Source organism: Peromyscus leucopus, chromosome 17 (genome assembly GCF_004664715.2).
Source record: "Peromyscus leucopus breed LL Stock chromosome 17, UCI_PerLeu_2.1, whole genome shotgun sequence".
NCBI lineage: Eukaryota > Metazoa > Chordata > Mammalia > Rodentia > Cricetidae > Peromyscus > Peromyscus leucopus.
The window spans coordinates 30,675,532-30,693,672 of NC_051077.1; the positions used below are offsets into that span (position 1 = coordinate 30,675,532).

At 45.4% G+C, this 18,141-nt stretch overlaps 1 protein-coding gene across 1 annotated transcript in view; it reads right to left on the reverse strand.

The window, feature by feature from the left end:
* Nucleotides 1-18,141, reverse strand: part of Snx25 (sorting nexin 25) — a 116,658-nt gene that overhangs the window by 60,740 nt on the left and 37,777 nt on the right. Inside the window, exons 4-5 of the mRNA XM_028881170.2 lie at nucleotides 13,728-13,900; nucleotides 12,130-12,316 (exon numbers count right to left, since the gene is read on the reverse strand). Of these exons, the coding sequence (XP_028737003.2) occupies nucleotides 12,130-12,316; nucleotides 13,728-13,900 (360 nt within the window). The remainder of the gene's footprint in view (nucleotides 1-12,129; nucleotides 12,317-13,727; nucleotides 13,901-18,141) is intronic.

Here is an 18,141-nt window from a genome sequence, read left to right on the forward strand (position 1 = left end):
ACTCCTCCATCCTCCACTCCTCCACTCCTCCATCCTCCACTCCTCCATCCTCCACTCCTCCATCCTCCACTCCTCCACCCTCCACTCTTCCACTCCTCCTGTAGCTGACCCCACAAGTCACGAAGCACTTTGTTGGCACGGGGACTCAATATTGCTTTCTTTTGGAGGGGAAAACTGCTCGTCCCCACTCATGATGCTTCCTTCCAAGTAAAAGAAGGTCCAACTCTGGCATCTCTCAGTCCCCAATTCACCCCTCCCCAGTGAAGAAGGGGGTTTTAACTTGGTCACAGGTGAAGAGGGACCGAGCATGGGAAGCACGCCTTTCACCTCTCCTCCCTCTTGAGGGTCTGTGTTCTTTGTCTCCGAGGGCAGCTATCGGGTAGACTCTGGATCTGCCAGGGACATGGGAAAGCTGGGAGGAGCAGGGATATGGAGGGCTGATTCTGGTTCAGCATTTCTAGACCAAAAAAAAAAAAAAAAAAGGACTAGCTAATCCTGAGGCTCTGTATTAGAGAATGCATTGTTTACACATAGAAAAAATGAGTTCTCAATTATCTACTAGTAAACAAACTGTCATTTAATCTCTGCCTCATTTCTTGACTATGCAGTGGTCCAAACCTCAGAATCAAGAAAGGGTGTCAACAGGGCAGTGATGGCGCACACCTTTAATCCCAGCATTCAGGAGGCAGAGGCAGGTGGATCTCTGTGAGTTCAAAGCCAGCCTTGTCTACAGAGTGAGATCCAGGCCAGCTAAGGTTATACAGAGAAACTCTGCCGTGAAAAATCAAAAAGAAAAAGAAAAAAAGGGGGGCATTATCACTAGGCCTCATCTAGCCCCCTAACTTAGCATCGCACTTCAGTTAGTAACTAGCAATTGATGAGCATTTGCAACGAAAACAAACTGATGTGCAGTCCTTGCCCTATAGGTTGTAATCAATAATGGCTACAGCTAACGTTCAGGACTGTGCACAAGCTGACCTGTGGTGGGTAGTTACTCATGAGGCAGAGACCCCAATCCACAACGGTAGTGTTGTGCCAAACATAAGCACATAATGAATTCTGTCAACTTCAGAGAGACTCCTCCATCGAATCATGTTGCACTAATGTTGATTTCCCTTTCCTCCTCACCCCAAATGAGTGTGTCTTCGGACACACTCAGCTCCTCTCTGTGCCCCCTGCTATTTAAAACACCAACAGAAGGAATTCTACTCTGAAGTTGATGTATTTCTACTTTAAGCAAGTGAAAATATTTTCAGAGCATATTTTCCTAAGAAATCCCACATTGTCTTGTGGTTTCTTAAAACTAAATTTATACTCATTTATTCTTTTCATAAAATTTTTCCAAGATTCACCATTTTGTACTCGGGTTTCTCCTGTCCACCCACACTAGTCTTTTGCTTAGCAGTTTATATGCTTGCTTATTGATTTCTAACACATTCTATGAGTTTGTCTTGAAAGTATGCTCAATCTCTTCTTTCATGTTCCTTTACAATGTAATCTTATTTTATTACTCATAATTCACAATATGTTTTGGGAGGAATTGTTCAAAAACAGTAAATGTTCAAGTAATTTATGTTCTTCACAAAAGCATGCAATTTAAATAATTTTAATACATTATCTTCATGTACAAATGCCAAGCTGCAGTTAGAATCTGAAATAACCTTGTGAAGACTTCATTATCTAGAGTTCTTGGTCTCCAATATGGGCATTATTCTGAAGGTGGTGGAGCCTTTGAAGTGAGGACCTGGGTAGCAGAATTAGGTCATTAGGAGTGCATTTCTGAACCTTATGTCCACCCCTGGTGCCAACTAGGACCCTCTGCTCCTGGCCCACCAAAATGGAAACAGCTGTCACATGCTCTAGCCACCACAACTGGAGATACTCGAGATGCCAGAGCGAAGGCCCTGAAACAGTCAACCGAAGTGGATCTCTCCACCCTTCTGTTGCTTCTCGCCAATAGTTTTGATCATAATGATGCAAAAGTACCTAATCACAAAAATCAATTCAGAGATTTAAAAAAAAAAAACCATTTTCTAGCATCCATACAAAGAGAAAATAGCAGTTCCATTCTATTGACAAATTTTGGCTGCTGAAGTTAATCATCCATTATGCCCTTGCCCATTAGTGAAGAAGAAATACCACCTCAATTTCAGTATGTAGGAGAGAAATCGTTCTTTCTTCGCTAAGCTAAATAATCTTCCATCTCTGTAATTTTAAACATTTTACTCTGAAGTGTTCTCCATACAGTGTTTCAATCTTCACCTTGCTTTTTAAATAATGGGCCAGAAATAAATCTAGAACTTAAAAAAATCTAATGACGCCTGGGTTGGTAGTCAACGAGAACATGGTGGTGATGAGCTGGCAGTCTATTGCTGTTTTAGTAATAGGCGAGGGCGCCATTGGTGGCAGTGTTCTCTTAAAGGATTGGAGCCAGGGAAGACTCCAGTGATCCCCAGGAGGCTGCGGACTTGTCATTGATGCCTTCTGTCTACCTGCTAGCCAGTCACCCTGCTTTAGATATGGCGTTTACAGTCGAGCAGACCTGAGCTCAGATCCCGGTTCTGCTTGCCGACTAGATCATCTTGTCTGAGCCACTTGACTTCCTTCAATCACTGAATGGGAACAATACTGACCTGGTTATACTGACCAGGTCAGACGACGATGACGACAAGGAACACAACTCTGGGCTTAATATAGGGCACAGTAGACACTGAACAACGGTAGATTGAAAAGTAAAGTTTCCTCTTTGTGAGAACTTGTTCAGAACAGCTTTAAGTTGGGCAAATGCCCAGTTCAGCAAAGTTGCATCTTCCTAACGCTAGCATGAAAAACAGCTCTTCTGTCTTATTAAACTATAAGCATATGGTGTGGTAGCACAATTAGCTAACTGCTTATACCATACCCATTCTTTACTCCTTAATAATAGAACCCTCCATTTTGAAATAAAACTGGGTCTGTGGATGTACAAAGCAAGATATTCTAGACAAACATAAATAATATACACGGAAATGTCATATAGTAGCTTCCAGAAATTTCTTTAACAAACACCGCACAGTACAAGCATGTCAGTACCTCCTATCATTGCCTTTGACCTGCCCTCTGACCTGCGCTTTGACCTGCCCCTGGAAGTAGGATGTGATGGGTGTCACTCTGGACAATGAAGACTCTCTGAGACGCCCTAAAGACAGCCAAGCACTAAGCTGGGAGGAACCTAAGAGGCACGGTGGTTGGAGCCCAGATGACTGTTGTAGAATTTACCTTTTAAGAAGTAAATCCTGCCATTGGTGACAACAGATTAACTTTGGAGACACTGTCTAAAATGAAATAAGGCAAGCACAGACAAGTACTGCATGATGTCCCTTTCAAGGTGGAACAGTAGAGTCAAACTCAGGCTGGAAGACGGCCCAATAAGTAAAATGTTTGTTTCACAAGCTTAAGGACCTGATTTTGGGTCCCCAGCACCCAAGCAGAAAGCCAGATGTGGCAGGACGCACCTGTCATCCCAGGCTAGCCTCGACAAGGGAGGCTCCAGGAGGCTTGCTCACCAGTGAGTTCAGCCAACTGCTAAGCTTCAGGTTAGAGACCCTGTCTCCGATTAAGAGGAAGACACCCAACTCAACATCTGGCCTCTATAATAAACACACATGTACAAACAAAACACACAAAAGCAGAGAGCAAACAGCGGCTCTAAGGGACGAGGATGCAGAAGAGGTGGAGGCGAGGGGCCAGTTATATTAGGTAAGCAAGCTCTGGAGGGCTAAGGAACAGCACGTGACTACAGTCAATAGCACTGTACTACCAGCTCAAAATTTGCTAATAGCGGGTTGGGGATTTAGCTCAGTGGTAGAGCGCTTGCCTACCTAGCAAGCACAAGGCCCTGGGTTCGGTCCTCAGCTCCGGGGGAAAAAATGCTAATAGACTCAATCCTGTGTGTTCTCACCACAAAAATACACTCTAACAACGTGAAGTGATGGGTGTCAGTGAGCTTGCTGTGACAATTATCTCATAATTTACTACACTAATCACATTGTATACCTTTACATTCAGAAATGTTATTTGTCAAGCGTATCTTAAGGCTGGGAGGCAACACTACTTTGAGGAAGTCATCATTTGGTGGGCATTCTTTGATTGCCTGCTGAATTGAATCCCAACAAGGAGTTAGCCCAGTACCTTTCCTTCAAGGGCAAACTTGTACACCCAGGGATCACTGGAAATGTCCACAGACATGTTTAGTTGTTACAGCTGCAGGGAAACTGGCATCAAGTGGGTACCAGTCAGGCATGCTGCTGGGCATTCCACAACACAGACTAACCCTCACCTTAATGAATTACCTAGTCCCAAAGGTAGAGTTTGCTATGCCAGAGAAACCTAAGGTTAAAGGTCAGTAATAAAGAAGACACCTTTGCTCCATCACACACACACAGAAAAAAATACACTAAAAGGAAGAAGTGTCCAGATAATACTGCATGGGCTGGTTTTATGTCAACTTGACACAAACTAGAGTCATTGGCGGAAGGGAGCCTCAACTGAGAAAAGCCTCCATGACTTAGGCTGTAGGCAAGCCTGTAGGCCATTTTCTTAATTAATGGTTGATGGGGAAGGGCAGTGCCATCCCTGGGCTGGTGATACTGGCTCTATAAGAAACCAGGCTTGGACTGGGTAGTGATGGCATATGCCTTTCTTTAATCCCAGCACTTGGGAGGCAAAGGCAGGTGGATCTCTGAGTTCAAGGCCAGCCTGGGCTACAGAGCGAGTTCCAGGACAGCCAGGGCTACTCAGAGAAACCCTGTCTCAGAGAAAGAGAGAAAGCAGGCTGAGCAAGCCAGGAGGGGCAAGCCAGTAAGCAGCACCCCTCCACGGCCTCTGCATCAGCTCCTGCCTCCAGGTTCCTGCCCTGCTTGAGTTCCTGTCCTGACTCCCTCTGATGATGAACTGTGGTGTTGAAGCGTAAGCTGAAAAAACCCTTTGCTCCCCAAGTTGCTTTGGTCATGGTGTCTCATCACAGCAACGGTCACCCTGACTAAGACAAACCTGCCATTGACAGAGTTGTCACAGACCCAAGCTGTTTTCAAAGACTTGGAGTACACAGAATCGCATACCATGGCATCTGACTTCAGATTGGCAGCGTGGGGAAAGATGCTTCGGAAAAGGGATTATCACTATGAGTTGCCGTCACTTGGGGAGCTTTCTAAAACACTCACGTCCCATTCCTCTCCATCACGGGTTAAAGACAAAACAGCCCCAAAGACTCGTGTGGTTGAAGGCTTGGTCTCCAGCTGATGGTTGGATTCTGAAGTACTAGAGCTTCGCCAGTGCATTAATGACACAGTAGCGAGGCACTGGCGGGTGGGTCTCGGTAGGAGGAGGTAGGTCACCAGGGTCATGTCGCTGAAGGACAGGTCTTGTCCCTGACCCCTCTCTCACGGTTTCCTGCCTGTCATTAGGTGAGCAGCTTTGCCCCCCCCCCCCCATATGCTTGTGTCCTAATGTTCTCTTCATCAGGCTCTGCTGGAAGCGACAGAGACCAACACCAGAGCAAACCACTCTCTGCTCCTTCGGACTGCGCATTTCAGGTACTGCTTCGGTCCCAATGATGAGAGCCTGACTCTCCAACAGACGAACCAGACGAACCACATCAAAATCCCTGGCACAAGGCCCGGGGATCTGTACTTTCCTGTTGAGGAACAAATATACTTCCTTCGAGTACATTCTACAAATACACCAGAAAATTACCATACAGACAAGCACTGGCTGCTGTCCAGGGCCACAGCAGTCTGTCCGTTCCTTTGCTAAAGGTTCTGTGAGGGCAGAGCCTGTCACGTCCCCTTCACTGCGTACTTGGACTTGCTTTGTCTTCAAATGAAGGACTCTTCGGTTTCTTCCCTCGTGGGGTCCTGATGGTTGGGGTTCACTAATGACTGCACCTGCATTCTGAGCTCTGCTGTGACTTTCCGGACTGTGGCCTCTGGCCACTGACACCAGTGGTGGGAAACCTATGCATTTGTTCTCTGGCGTCCCGCAGCCAAGATGTCATCCCCACATTTGGTTCCTGGAGGTCAGCAGACTCATCATTACTAGAAAACTAGAAAAAGTTCACAGTATTGCCCACTCTGACCACAGCACCAAGTTCTTGGGTCCTAGAGAAGGAGAGGAAGCAGCTATAAGGGCAGAGGGGTGTTCAGCTGTCATCGGGGCTAAAGGCTCCTAGCTCACACACCGGAGAGATGTGTCTCCAGCCCTAATAATCCCATGGGACTATCCTAACACCACCATGAAAGCATCTTATACTGACACAGAAAATAACCACATTGTTCCCAAACTATAAATACCACCTTCAAGGGGTTTACCTCATCTCTTAAATGCATTCCAGCCTAAAAGAATCAAATGACTTTATTCCCTTTAGAAAATATGGAACATCTCCCATATATGCAATATGTAAAACTCAATGATTTCATCGGCTGCTTAGCCTAAATAAAGCATACTCGCTGCCTGAGGGAGGATATCTTCAGTTTCCATGACAGTGATTTGAACACAGTGACCTAACCACTAATAAAGTTAGATGGCAGAGTACTCTAACTGTACCAGAAAACCATCTAAAGAGTTCTGATTACGATCAAAGCAAGCAGCTCCATTAGGGTCTGCAGACTGATAAGTCTCAGCTCCATCGACCAGACAAGCAGCTAATGAAAAGTGACTTGACAGTCAGTAACAGCAAGCGGCCTGGTCCTTCGGTTGACAGAAGTTTTCTGTCAAGCAGTAATTAGCCAAGTGTGGAGATTATGTACACAACATCATCCATATTTTGAAGAGCAGCCATTGCTGTTACAGCCACCCTGGGGGTCTTTGGCAGATACTGTTGTACAAGACATAGAGAATAAAGGCTAACCATAGCTCTGTCCCTAGGATAAGCTTAATTCTTCATAGGTAAAAGGAACCCCGGCACATGTCAAACAGAACTGCCTGAAATCCTACACAACAAAGCCCAAAGAGCTGCCCACAGTGCCGAAAGAAGGTGCCGCAGGATGGGGGCGTTTTCACCCGCATTCCCAAGGTGATTCTGAGTGCATCAGCTATCACTAAGAAAACTGCCGGCCAGGTGGTAGTGGCGCACGCCTTTAATCCCAGCACTTGGGAGGCAGAGGCAGGCGGATCTCTGTGAGTTCGAGGCCAGGCTGGGCTAACAAGTGAGTTCCAGGAAAGGCGCAAAGCTACACAGAGAAACCCTGTTTCGAAAAACAAAACAAAAAAAAAAAGAAAAAGAAAAAGAAAAAAGAAAGAAAGAAAAAAAAGAAAACAGCCTGCCATGGGGTTTCCTCCCATGGTTCTTTGCCAAGCTTGCGGGGGGACTAGAAACACGTCTGCATTACCATGACCTCCATAGCTCACATTGCCAGTTGCATACGCCTCTTCAAAGGAAAAGAAAAAGAATTTTTTAAATTAATGTTTTATCACCCCAGATAGTTTTCTCTATGACATTTTCATGCATCTATTGTTTAGTGTGTGTTTGGTGTATGTGTTCACGTGTGTGGGAGCACACACATACATGTCTTCAAGCAGAGGCCCAAGATTGATATCAGGCCCTTCCTCAATTGCTCCCCATCTTAGGATCTCTTCCTAAGCCCAGGGCTCATCATTTGGGACAGCCTGGCTAACCAGCTTATCCAGCCATTCCCCATCTCTGCCCTCGCATACTGCCACTGGAGACTGCAGAGAAGCTGTCGTGGCCACCCCGATTTGATGTGGGTGCTGGGGATCCAACCTCCATTCCCATACCTCTGTTCTAAGCATCTTATCTTCTGAGCCATTTCTCTAGTCCCTTTCCTTATCATTATTCTATCTCCCCTCTTTCAACTATTTTATATAAGAGGGTGGTTTTCAGCTGTTCCATACTTGACCTTAGCCAAAAGGCTAAGAAGTAATAGAGAAATGTTGGTCGAATTAAAAGAAGACAGCAAAGTTCCCAAGATGTATAGATGGCACCACAAGCTTCTGAAAGGGTGGATGTAAAAATAAAGGGGGGGGGGCATCCAACTAGACTTTGCCATTACTTCAACGTAATTAAACCTGAAAATGTATTTTGCTTCTAAAAGAGCTGCGTATCTGGTCACCAGAGTACCCCACGTCCTCTTCCTACTAATTCTGTAAACAGCTGCAAGTGCAAAGCTTACAACCACCAAAGGACACAAGGACCAAGATCTATGGACGAGGAATAATACAGGAAGACGCTGGCCTGTGTGTGTCCCATGGCTCCTCCTGGACGAGCACTCTGTAGGGGCATGTGGTGGTCAGAAGAGGGGAGGGAGGAAGTGCAACATTCACCTGACTCTAGACACCACTGATCACGCTGCTGAGCGTCACTGACGATGCTCAACGGTGGCTCAAAGGGCAAACACCCCGAACCATCCATTGTCTGATGAACGAACGAGTAAGACGTGATCTATTCATCCACGGACATTATTCCACCCCAAAGGGAAGCAGCGCTGCATAGACTGCAGCGTTCATGGGCCCTGACAGCAGCAGCTGAGTACAGCAGCCAGACACATTCTTCCCAGGTTCATTTAGATGATACCCAGGACAAGCTCAGTATCAAGGGTAAAAGTAGATTAGAGGCTGCCAAGGGCTGAAAGGAGGAGAGGAGCGGGAAGTGACGCTCATGGGTGTCAGAGTTCTCTGGAGGACAGTAAAAATATTCTGGAATTAGAGGCATTACTTACACAGTCTTTGAACACACTACAAGAACCACTGAACTGTACAGTTTAAAATGATGAGTTTTATGGTGTGTGAATTATACCACCACTTGTGGAAGAAGAAGAGGAGGAGAAGGAGGAGGAGGAAGAAGAAGAAAGCCTTCTTCAACCCAGTACTTCTGCTGTCTGGGTCTCTCTGCTCAGGAGTCCTGGTGTACCATCCTTCAGCGCTGCCTTCTGTGAGATGAAGAGGACTTAAGTCCTCACACATATGAGAAGAAAGGAGAAAGGCAGGCCCCGAACTCCCAGTGAAATTACTGTAACTGAAGCCAACTCAAGCCTCGGCCACAGTCTTGCTATGACTCCCCCCACTCATCTGGGAACAGAAGATGCCATGACTCTCCTGTTTAACGGGAATTCTCCTAGATGGCGAACTGCAGCATCCCCACAATTCTAAGCATTTGGCTAGGACATTTTAGGGATAAACTTCAGGAGTGGAGAGATGGCTCAGTGGTTAAGAGTACTTGTAGTTCTTGCAAAGAACCTGAGTTCAGTTGCTAGCACCCACATGCTGGCTCACAACCATCTGTAACTCCAGTTCTAGGAGATCCAATGCCTTCTTCTGGCATCTGAGGGTACCAGGCACTCACATAGTGCATGTATATGTATGTGTGTGTGTGTATATATATATATATATATATATATATATATATATATATATATATGAAGGCAAAACATTCATACACATAAAATAAATGGATCTAAAAAATTTGTAAAACACTATCAATTCTTACCACTCTGCATTTCACAGCAGCAAATGTGCTCGACCACAAAATGGCAGAGGTGCTCCAGAACCAGTAGTCAGGGCTGGAGACATGTCTCGGTGAGTAAAGGCGCTTGCCACATGAAGCCAGGCATGACAGGATGCATCTGTAACCTTAGCGTTACCATAGGGAGATGGAAGGTGGAGACAGACATTCCCTGGAGTTTAGAAGCCTAGGCTAGCCTGGTGCACACAGGTGCCAACGAGAGACTCTGTTTCAAACAGTGGAAGGCAGGACTGCCCTATGAGGAAACCAGTACTTAATCATTTAAAATAATTAGTTCTGACTTTTAAAATCTCTTTCAAAAGCTGTTACCATGTTTGACTCTGTCACTAGTATGGAGTGCTAGCCAGAATCCTTCCGTTATACAAAGTACAAGATTCACCCATAGGTCTAGATCAACAGTGAATGGTGATGGCTTCACTTAATCTGCCACTTGGGACTCCAGGCTGCTGTCTTAAACTTGCTTGGCATTACCAAACTGTCTATGTCCGATTTTCTCCTGGAAAGAATGTTTACTAGAAGAAAATTACTTAAGAATTCAGATTTTTTTCAGTTTCTGGACATAAAGTATCTGATCCTAACCAGTATCTTAAGTGGGAATGATAATTCCATAGAGGATGATCACACCACACACAGCTCACAAAGAAGTAGGTTAAAAACATCAGATAAGCCAGGAGGTGGTGGTGGCGGCGGCGGTGGCGGCGGCGGCGGCGGCGGCGGCAGCAGCAGCAGCAGCAGCAGCAGCAGCAGCAGCGGTGTACGCCTTTAATCCCAGCACTCAGGAGGCAGAGGCAGGAGGATCTCTGAGTTACAGACCAGCCTGGTCTACAAAGCAAGTTCCAGAACAGCCAGGAGTGTTATATAGCGAAACCTTGTCTCAGGAAAAAAAAAAAAAAAAAAAAAGTCAGATGAACAGACAGTGGTGGTGCACATCCTTGATCCCAGTGCTCAGGAGGCAGAGGAAGGTAGTTTGAGGCCAGCCTGGTCTACAGAGTGAGTTCAAGGACAGCCAGGAATACACAGAGAAACCATGTGTCAAACAACAACAACAAAGTCAGAAGAATCTACAAGTACAGGGTTGAACAGCACTCCCGGGTAACAGCTCGGTGTGAAAACAGGACTTAGGAAGAAAAGGCAACACAAGCGTGTGACTGTCAGGCTTCTTTTTGTTCTACTGAGACAGAATCCTGCCATGTCGCCTGGACTAGCCTCGAACTCAGTCCCCCGTCTTAGTCTCCAGAGTGCTGGGCTCTCAGTATGTGCTACCCCACCTGATTTTATGAGCTCTTTTTCAAAAGAAGCCATGGGAGGAAGGATCTATAAGTGGACAGAACCTGTAAACTAGGGTAACAAAGTGTACTACTGGCTACTGGGTTCTCCCTCAGCTCAAATGTTACCCTTCTCGATTCATCAATTCAGAAATAGACAATATATAATATTTTACCATTTGGCACATTTATTGTTATGCATGAGAGGAGATGCCTAAGTAAGATGCCCAAACACAACGCTCATAGATACATAATTCACAGACAAGGCCGTACATTAGAACTGGTCCTCGCACATTGGTGAGACCGACCCTGGCACAGTCGGTAAGAACAATGCACGTCTCCTAGGTGCTGTGGTGCTGCACTACCCAGGTCACAAGCTTGTGCATCCAGGCCATCCCAATGCCAACCCTTGTTCACCGGAAGGAAGGCGCATCTCACATCTCTGCATAGTTCAAATGTCCAACTTTTGGTCAATATTTTACTTTCCTATTAATGACTTACCAAAATTATTTATAATAATGAAAATGGACCCACTGGAGTTTCCTATTCTTCCTATTACCATTTGGGAACATTCAATCAAAAAGGGAAGTGGGGGGACAAGCCTAGAACAGCCACAAATGTATACCAAATAATCACAGTATAGACTCCTATCCTATGAGAAGACTAACACCTGAAAACGTTTCAAAGACATCCTCCCATATAAGTGACACCTGCGATCCTTTCAAATGCGATTTCCCAAAGAACTAGAGAGGAAGCCTTTGTTCCCAGGCCCTAACCCCTTCATTTTCTAAGACAATGAAAATCAACACAATGTTCTACATCGTCACGTAAAACAACAACAAGCTTTCAAGCTATTATTACCAAATTCTTACGAAAACCTAATGCCTTGAAAAAAATGATTCCTCTATTAAAGAGAAGCTGAACAAATGCAATTGTTACTAAAGGAGAAAATTTATGGACTGCCTGATTTCCATTTCCCTGAAAAGCTTGTGTGTGTGTGCACACACAATCATCCCCACACCACACACACACACACAGAGAAAGCTCTCATTCTCTGGCTCTCTCTCTCTCTCTCTCTCTCTCTCTCACACACACACACACACACACACACACACACACACACACACACACACACACACAGAAAGCTCTCATTCTCTGCCCCTCTCTCTCTCTCTCTCTCTCTCTCTCTCTCTCTCTCTCTCTCTCTCACACACACACACACACACACACACACACACACACACACACACCACAATCACTCACACACAATCTCACACACAGACAGAGCTTAGCCGACAAGGGATAACCATCAGGGCCTTCACTGTGCTATAATTAAAAGCCAAGTACCTGAGCTGCTTTAAGAACTCCACATCAGAGTTGCTGTTGATCAGCTTGATGAACTCCTCATAGGAAGGAGCGTATGTGTAGGCTCGCTTGTGGTGCTCATTCATCTGCTCTCTGTACTCCAGCTGGGCCAGGAGCATTTGGTTAATGTAATCCGGATTACTCAGCAATTCCACTACTGGCTTCAAGACTAGAGACAGAGGAGAAAGTGCCACTGAAATCTTTATTCTTCTTCAAGGAAACAGATTCCCTATCACGTAACTGAAATGGATGTGGGAAACATTTTCCACTAGCCAAACGGGGGAAATTATCATAAGTTGAACATTTAAAAATGTGTATGTGTGTATACATGCATGTACACACACAGGACTGCTCAGCCCTCTGTATAATTTAATGTATGGTATAATCTGTGCTCCTTTTAATAAGTGAGTGAGGAGAACAATGGAAAGAAGTCTTTTGGAACTCACACGGCTAAGAAAACTATCAAAACTAAGAACACTGATTTTCCTCACTTTTTTGTAAAGTTCATTATGTCTGGACCGGTTTGGTCTACCAAAAGACAGCTGTCAACACTCCCAACTATTCAAAGCAGATGTTGGGGAGGAAGTTCTTTAAGTCGAAAACACCCTTACAAACCCATCCTATTATGTTTAGAGTGTCCTTGTCTGTGGTTAGCATTTCAGCTGATGGGCAAAGATAAAGGAGATAGTATTATTATTATTATTACTAGATAAAGGAAATATTCAACCACTGCATTTCTCTTACTTAAGATTCTTACTTAAGGAGCATTTGTTTTAAGTCAAGTTTTCTTCCATTTGCCTTCATCCACACCACTCACCTTGTAGTGAATGTATGTGTGCATACAGAGGTCAGAGGTCAGCATTTAGTGTCCTCTAGCACTCTCCACCCAACGACTTGGTGAGACAAAGTCTCACTGAACCTGGAGCTCAGTTTTGGCTAGACTGGCCGGCCAGCGAGCCCCCAGGCTCCACCCACTGCCTCCGGGTTGTGCCCGGCACTGGGGCTGCAGAAGTGTGCTGCCACACCTGCTTTTACAGACTCCGGTCCTCACGCTCAAGCAGCAAGCGTTTTAACCACTGAGCCATCTCCGTGCCCCCCTTCCATTTTTTATTCTGGTTAAGTACTTAGCTGTACTATTAACTTTAAATGTTTCTTACTATGTTATAATATAGTAATTATTGTTTATTAAAAGTTCACCATTGAAACTTACAGAAAAAGTACAAGTAAATGCTAATCAGAGTCGCTGTGCATGCTTTGTGGAGATCCCTTCCTTGAATGTATCCGTTGCTGGCCTGAACTAAAACACTGCTCTAAATGAGTGCTTCCCATGCACAGATGAAGAGTGGCTCTCCTGTGTCAAATTAATAGCATTGGCAATGCAGCATATAAACTTTGAAAGTTCATCATATATGGCCAAAGCCTTTATGTAATAATTAAACTTGAAATGTCGAAAATTCCTTACAACCCGCATGCTCCAAAATATTTCAGATCTGCACAAATGTTATATGAAATATAATGACAAGTGTATAGCACATTGGTTTGCACACACCACACTAGTGGTGCGAATGTCATAAATCTACCTTTTGTTGTGAGAATTTCGGCGAGCATTATACGTAAGCTGAGAGACTGGCTGTCCTTGGAAGGGAGAAGACAAAACACCAGGACCCGAGAACACATTTGAAGGAAGCGAACTTCATCACGGGAGTTCTTCAAGCATGAGTGCAGCACAAAAGGCCTTGGCTGTTCTTCATGTCTGGAAGGATAAATAACCAAATAAATTCATGGAAGGAACTTTCCAGAAACAATTCAATTATACATCATTAGGTAAAAAATATTCCAAATGAGCAACACATTGGCTTCAATAACTGCTGCCTCCTCAGAAATTCCAATAATCAATACTGTTCTGGAACATGGAGTACCTGGAGAGCATGTGGAGTAATGTGGATGGATGTCTGACATGGTCATTAGTTTCTGTACACACAACACAACCTGTCACCAGGAAGAGGGAACCTAAGTGAGGACTGGCCTGTGTCACACTGGCCTGTAGGCATGTCTCTGGGAGCATTCTCTTTTTTCTATTTTTAAAGTGATTTTTATTTTATTTTACGTTGGTGGCTATTTTGCTTACATGTTTGTCTGTGTACCACGTGTGTGCCTGGTGCCATAGGAGGCCAGAAGAAAGTGTGTTCGGGGCGGGGCACACTGGAACTGGAGTTCCAGATGGTTATGAGCCTCCGTGGGCTGGGAATCCTGGGTCCTCTGCAAGAGCAACAGAGCTCTTAACCCCTAAGGCGCATCTCCAGCCCTTGAGAGCAACTTTTTAATGAGCAGGGGGTCCTGGGCTGTGTAAGTCAGCAAGCTGAGCAAGCCTGGAGAGCCAGCCAATAAGCGGGGTTCTTCCATGGTCTCTGCTTCAGTTTCTGCTTGGGGTCTCCTTTGAGCGCCTGGCCTGACTTTCCTCCGCAATGAACTATGTTCTGGAAGTGTAAGCTGAATAAAGCCACTTCTCCCCAGGCTGCTTTTGGTCAGTGTTTACACAGCAACAGAAAACAAAGCAGGGTATAAGGCCTCACTGTATCTTCAAGTGCAATCATAATGACTACCTAAGTGGTATCCGAGGTTACAGAAACCTCCAAATACTAGCAACAATTCAAAAGAGCATGAGTATCTCTTTAACTAAACTACCTTCAAGTTTCCAGATGAATCGTACTCATTTGCTTTTTCATTTTCTGAAACAGGGTCTCACTATGTAGCCCTGGTTGGCCTAGAACTCACTATGTAGACCAGGCTGGCCTCAAACTCAGACATCTACCAGCCTCTGCCCCGACTGCTGAGAGTAAAGGTGTGCTCCACCATGGATGTGTGAGCAATCTGGCTTTAGCATCTGCCACCCCACTGATCGCTGGGACTGATCCAGATGAGCTCATCTGGATGGCTAGGTAGGTGTCCCCTTGCTCCCTGACCACTCCACGCGTGTCCTGCTTGAAGCTGCACACATGGTTAATAAGAAGGACCTTCCCCAAACAGAGGAGAAGCTCCTGGGTCGGGGCTATACAAGAACTGTGCTCTCCTGAAGAGCCTCCACACAAGCTCTCAGATGTATTAAATGTGATTTATAACTTCATCTTTTTTTAAAGATTTATTTATGTATCATGTACATAGTGTTCAGCCTGCATATATGCCTGCAAGACAGAAGAAGGCATCCGATCCCATTATAGGTGGTTGTGAGCCACCATGTGGGTGCTGGGAATTGAACTCAGGACCTCTGGAAGAGCAGCCAGTGCGCTTAACCTCTGAGCCATCTCTCCAGCCCCTACAGCTTCATCTTTTAAAAACAACCAATAAAGCATAAACCAGTATCATGAACCACCTTTCTTGATGAAGAAATTAGAGGACAGTGAGTCTGGATTATTTATTGGACAAAAGGGTCTGTCACTTAACGCTCCCAAACACGATGACAATTGCAACTGTAAGGCCCCTGGGTACTTTCTAGCCTGGGCCATGGATCCCCTGTCAGCACTAAGCCCATCCCCGGACCACTATTTGGAGGACCTGACTGAAGAGTGTAGAAAGAACATTCTAGATTTTTCTTTTCCATAGTATCTTGGAATGGTAATTTTCTACTGTCTTCTACTACAGAGAAGTGGCAAAGCGTTGTGAAATAGATTTCTGTAGTAACGAGAGCAAATACCAGAGAGTACAGAAAATGTATTAAGGACTACCCGGGAAATGAAACGTGAAGTGCATCCTGGTATCTTTATGATTCATGCCTCTCAAGAGTGCACTGTGACTTCTTACACAAGGGGCTGGGCTAACTGGAATATGCACACCAAAAAGAACAATTTCCTCCTTTGTCTGCTGTAACAGCCAGAAGAATTTTAGGTTAGTGTGCAAAGACGAATACATGAAAACATTTTAAGAATAAGACTTTACACATGCCCCCCTCTGCTATGTTTATTTTATTTTATTTATTTATTTCGTTTAAGCAGGGTCTCATGTAGCCCAGGCGAGTCTTGAATTTGCTATGCATCATTAGGGTAATACTCAAGCCCTGACCCTTCTGCCTTTACCACCCCAGCTCTGGGTGTATAAACATGCATTAGTGTGCCATTTATAGGCTGTTTTTCAACAGATGTAGGCTTCAGCGCCCTAGATAAACGTTCCACATTCTGGTCTCCGTGTTGACTTTTTAAAAGGTCCCTGAAGGAGAGCATGATGGTGCATGCATATAAAATCAGTACTCGGGAGGTAGCGGCAGGAGGAGAAGGAGATCCGGTACAGTTCAGGATGTAAGATTCCACCTTTAAAAGCACAAAACAGCCAACCGACAAAAGATGGCGCCGGGCCTAAGAGCCGTGAGTTCAAGAACTGTAAGAGCCACAGAATGAGGTCAATGCCAGCCTTCATAACTCATTAAGACCCTGTTCCAAAAAAAGTTTTTAAAAAAGGCGGGGGTGGCCTGGGGCTGTAGCTCAGCAGTAGAGCATTTAACTAGTATGCTTTTGACCTGGGTTGAGGCTCAGCGTCTCCCCTCCGAGCACCTTCATTTACTTTAAACTACAACTGTGCGGTCACTGGAGCTGCTATTTCAACCCAGTAAACACTGAGATGCTACTCCTTGGCCATCCCACGTTGGTTAGTGCCTATTGGGGGAGGTTGGCCGAGAGAAATCTGCTTTTACAAGAGAAGCTTCTCTAGATAATGCTGAGCTTATGCATCAGCTGGGAGCTGCGTGGTCATGAGAATGTCACAAATTTCTCCATTTCCTAAGAGCTGGGTTAGGAGAAAACTAGGAGAGCCAAAGGCCAGGGAGGGCTGGTCCAATAAGCTTGCTGTCTGGAAAGCTGCCCACCTGAACCTCTGGCATCTCTCTGCAAATTCTGAGCAGTCCACTTCAGTGATGCCAGGCGGGCACCAGTACTGTCTGAGAGCCGAGAAAGGCTCACAGAGCAGACGGCTACTGTGGGTGAGAAGAAAGCATCCACCCAGCTGCAGCTGCGCTGTGACGAGTCTGCTGTGTCCTGCCCCTGCCGGCCTGGATCAACCTTCTGCTTGCTAAAGTTCCTGTCACCTCCAGTTCCTGCCCCTTGAGTAGGCAAACAGTCGGTGATGTTTATGTTTCACGGGTACAGTGTGATTTAGCCTCCCACCTGTACCAGGAGGTGGATCTCATCGCCACCATTGTAGTGGAGAAAACGAAGATCTGAATAATGGCAGATGAATAGTGATGGAAGTGATAAATTGGGGAAACGGCCCATTCCATCTGTTTCACTCTCAAGTGTGTGCTGTGCTACACTAAAATCAGGGAGTGCAATGAACAGGGGGAAACACGTCAGGAAGAAAGAAAGGAAATATGTGATGAATAAAGACATGTTTTCCTCAAACAACATGCCTGTGCCCGATGGGTACACAAAGCGTAGATTTTAAGGAGACTATGAATTTAAAAGCGCTACTGAATTAACAGTAGAAAGGCAGTCAGTTTTCGATTTTCTGAGCCACACTGAGACGAGACAGATGGGATAAGGGAAGAGGAAGCAAAACAAGTCTTAAATGTGATCTGGACTGGTTCACAGCAGCAGAGCGACAGCTGGAAATAAGCGCCGGCTGACCGGAAGTCTGCCTGACAGCCGCCTACCAGGCAGGCCGAGGATGCGCTGCTTTATTACTGCCATGTATTATTCTCCTGACAGTCACCAACTCAAGGGGGTGCTCTCCCGGACACTGCCCACGGCGTTGTGCAGCCCATGAGCTCTGTCCACCAGGGAGGTTTACAGACAAGAACGCTGCCACCCAGGGTTGCCAGACAGGCACGGGACCATCAAACCCACACTCACGGGAGGCAGGCCTGACTGTGTGCTGTGTACAGTGCTACATCAGTAACAGATGTTCTCCAGAACGAGTCACCTATGCCAAAAACACTCGTGAGTAACTGGCATTCTTTCAAGTATCTGTAACTAAAGAGAACAGCAGTCGAGATTTTTCTTTCTTTGCTTC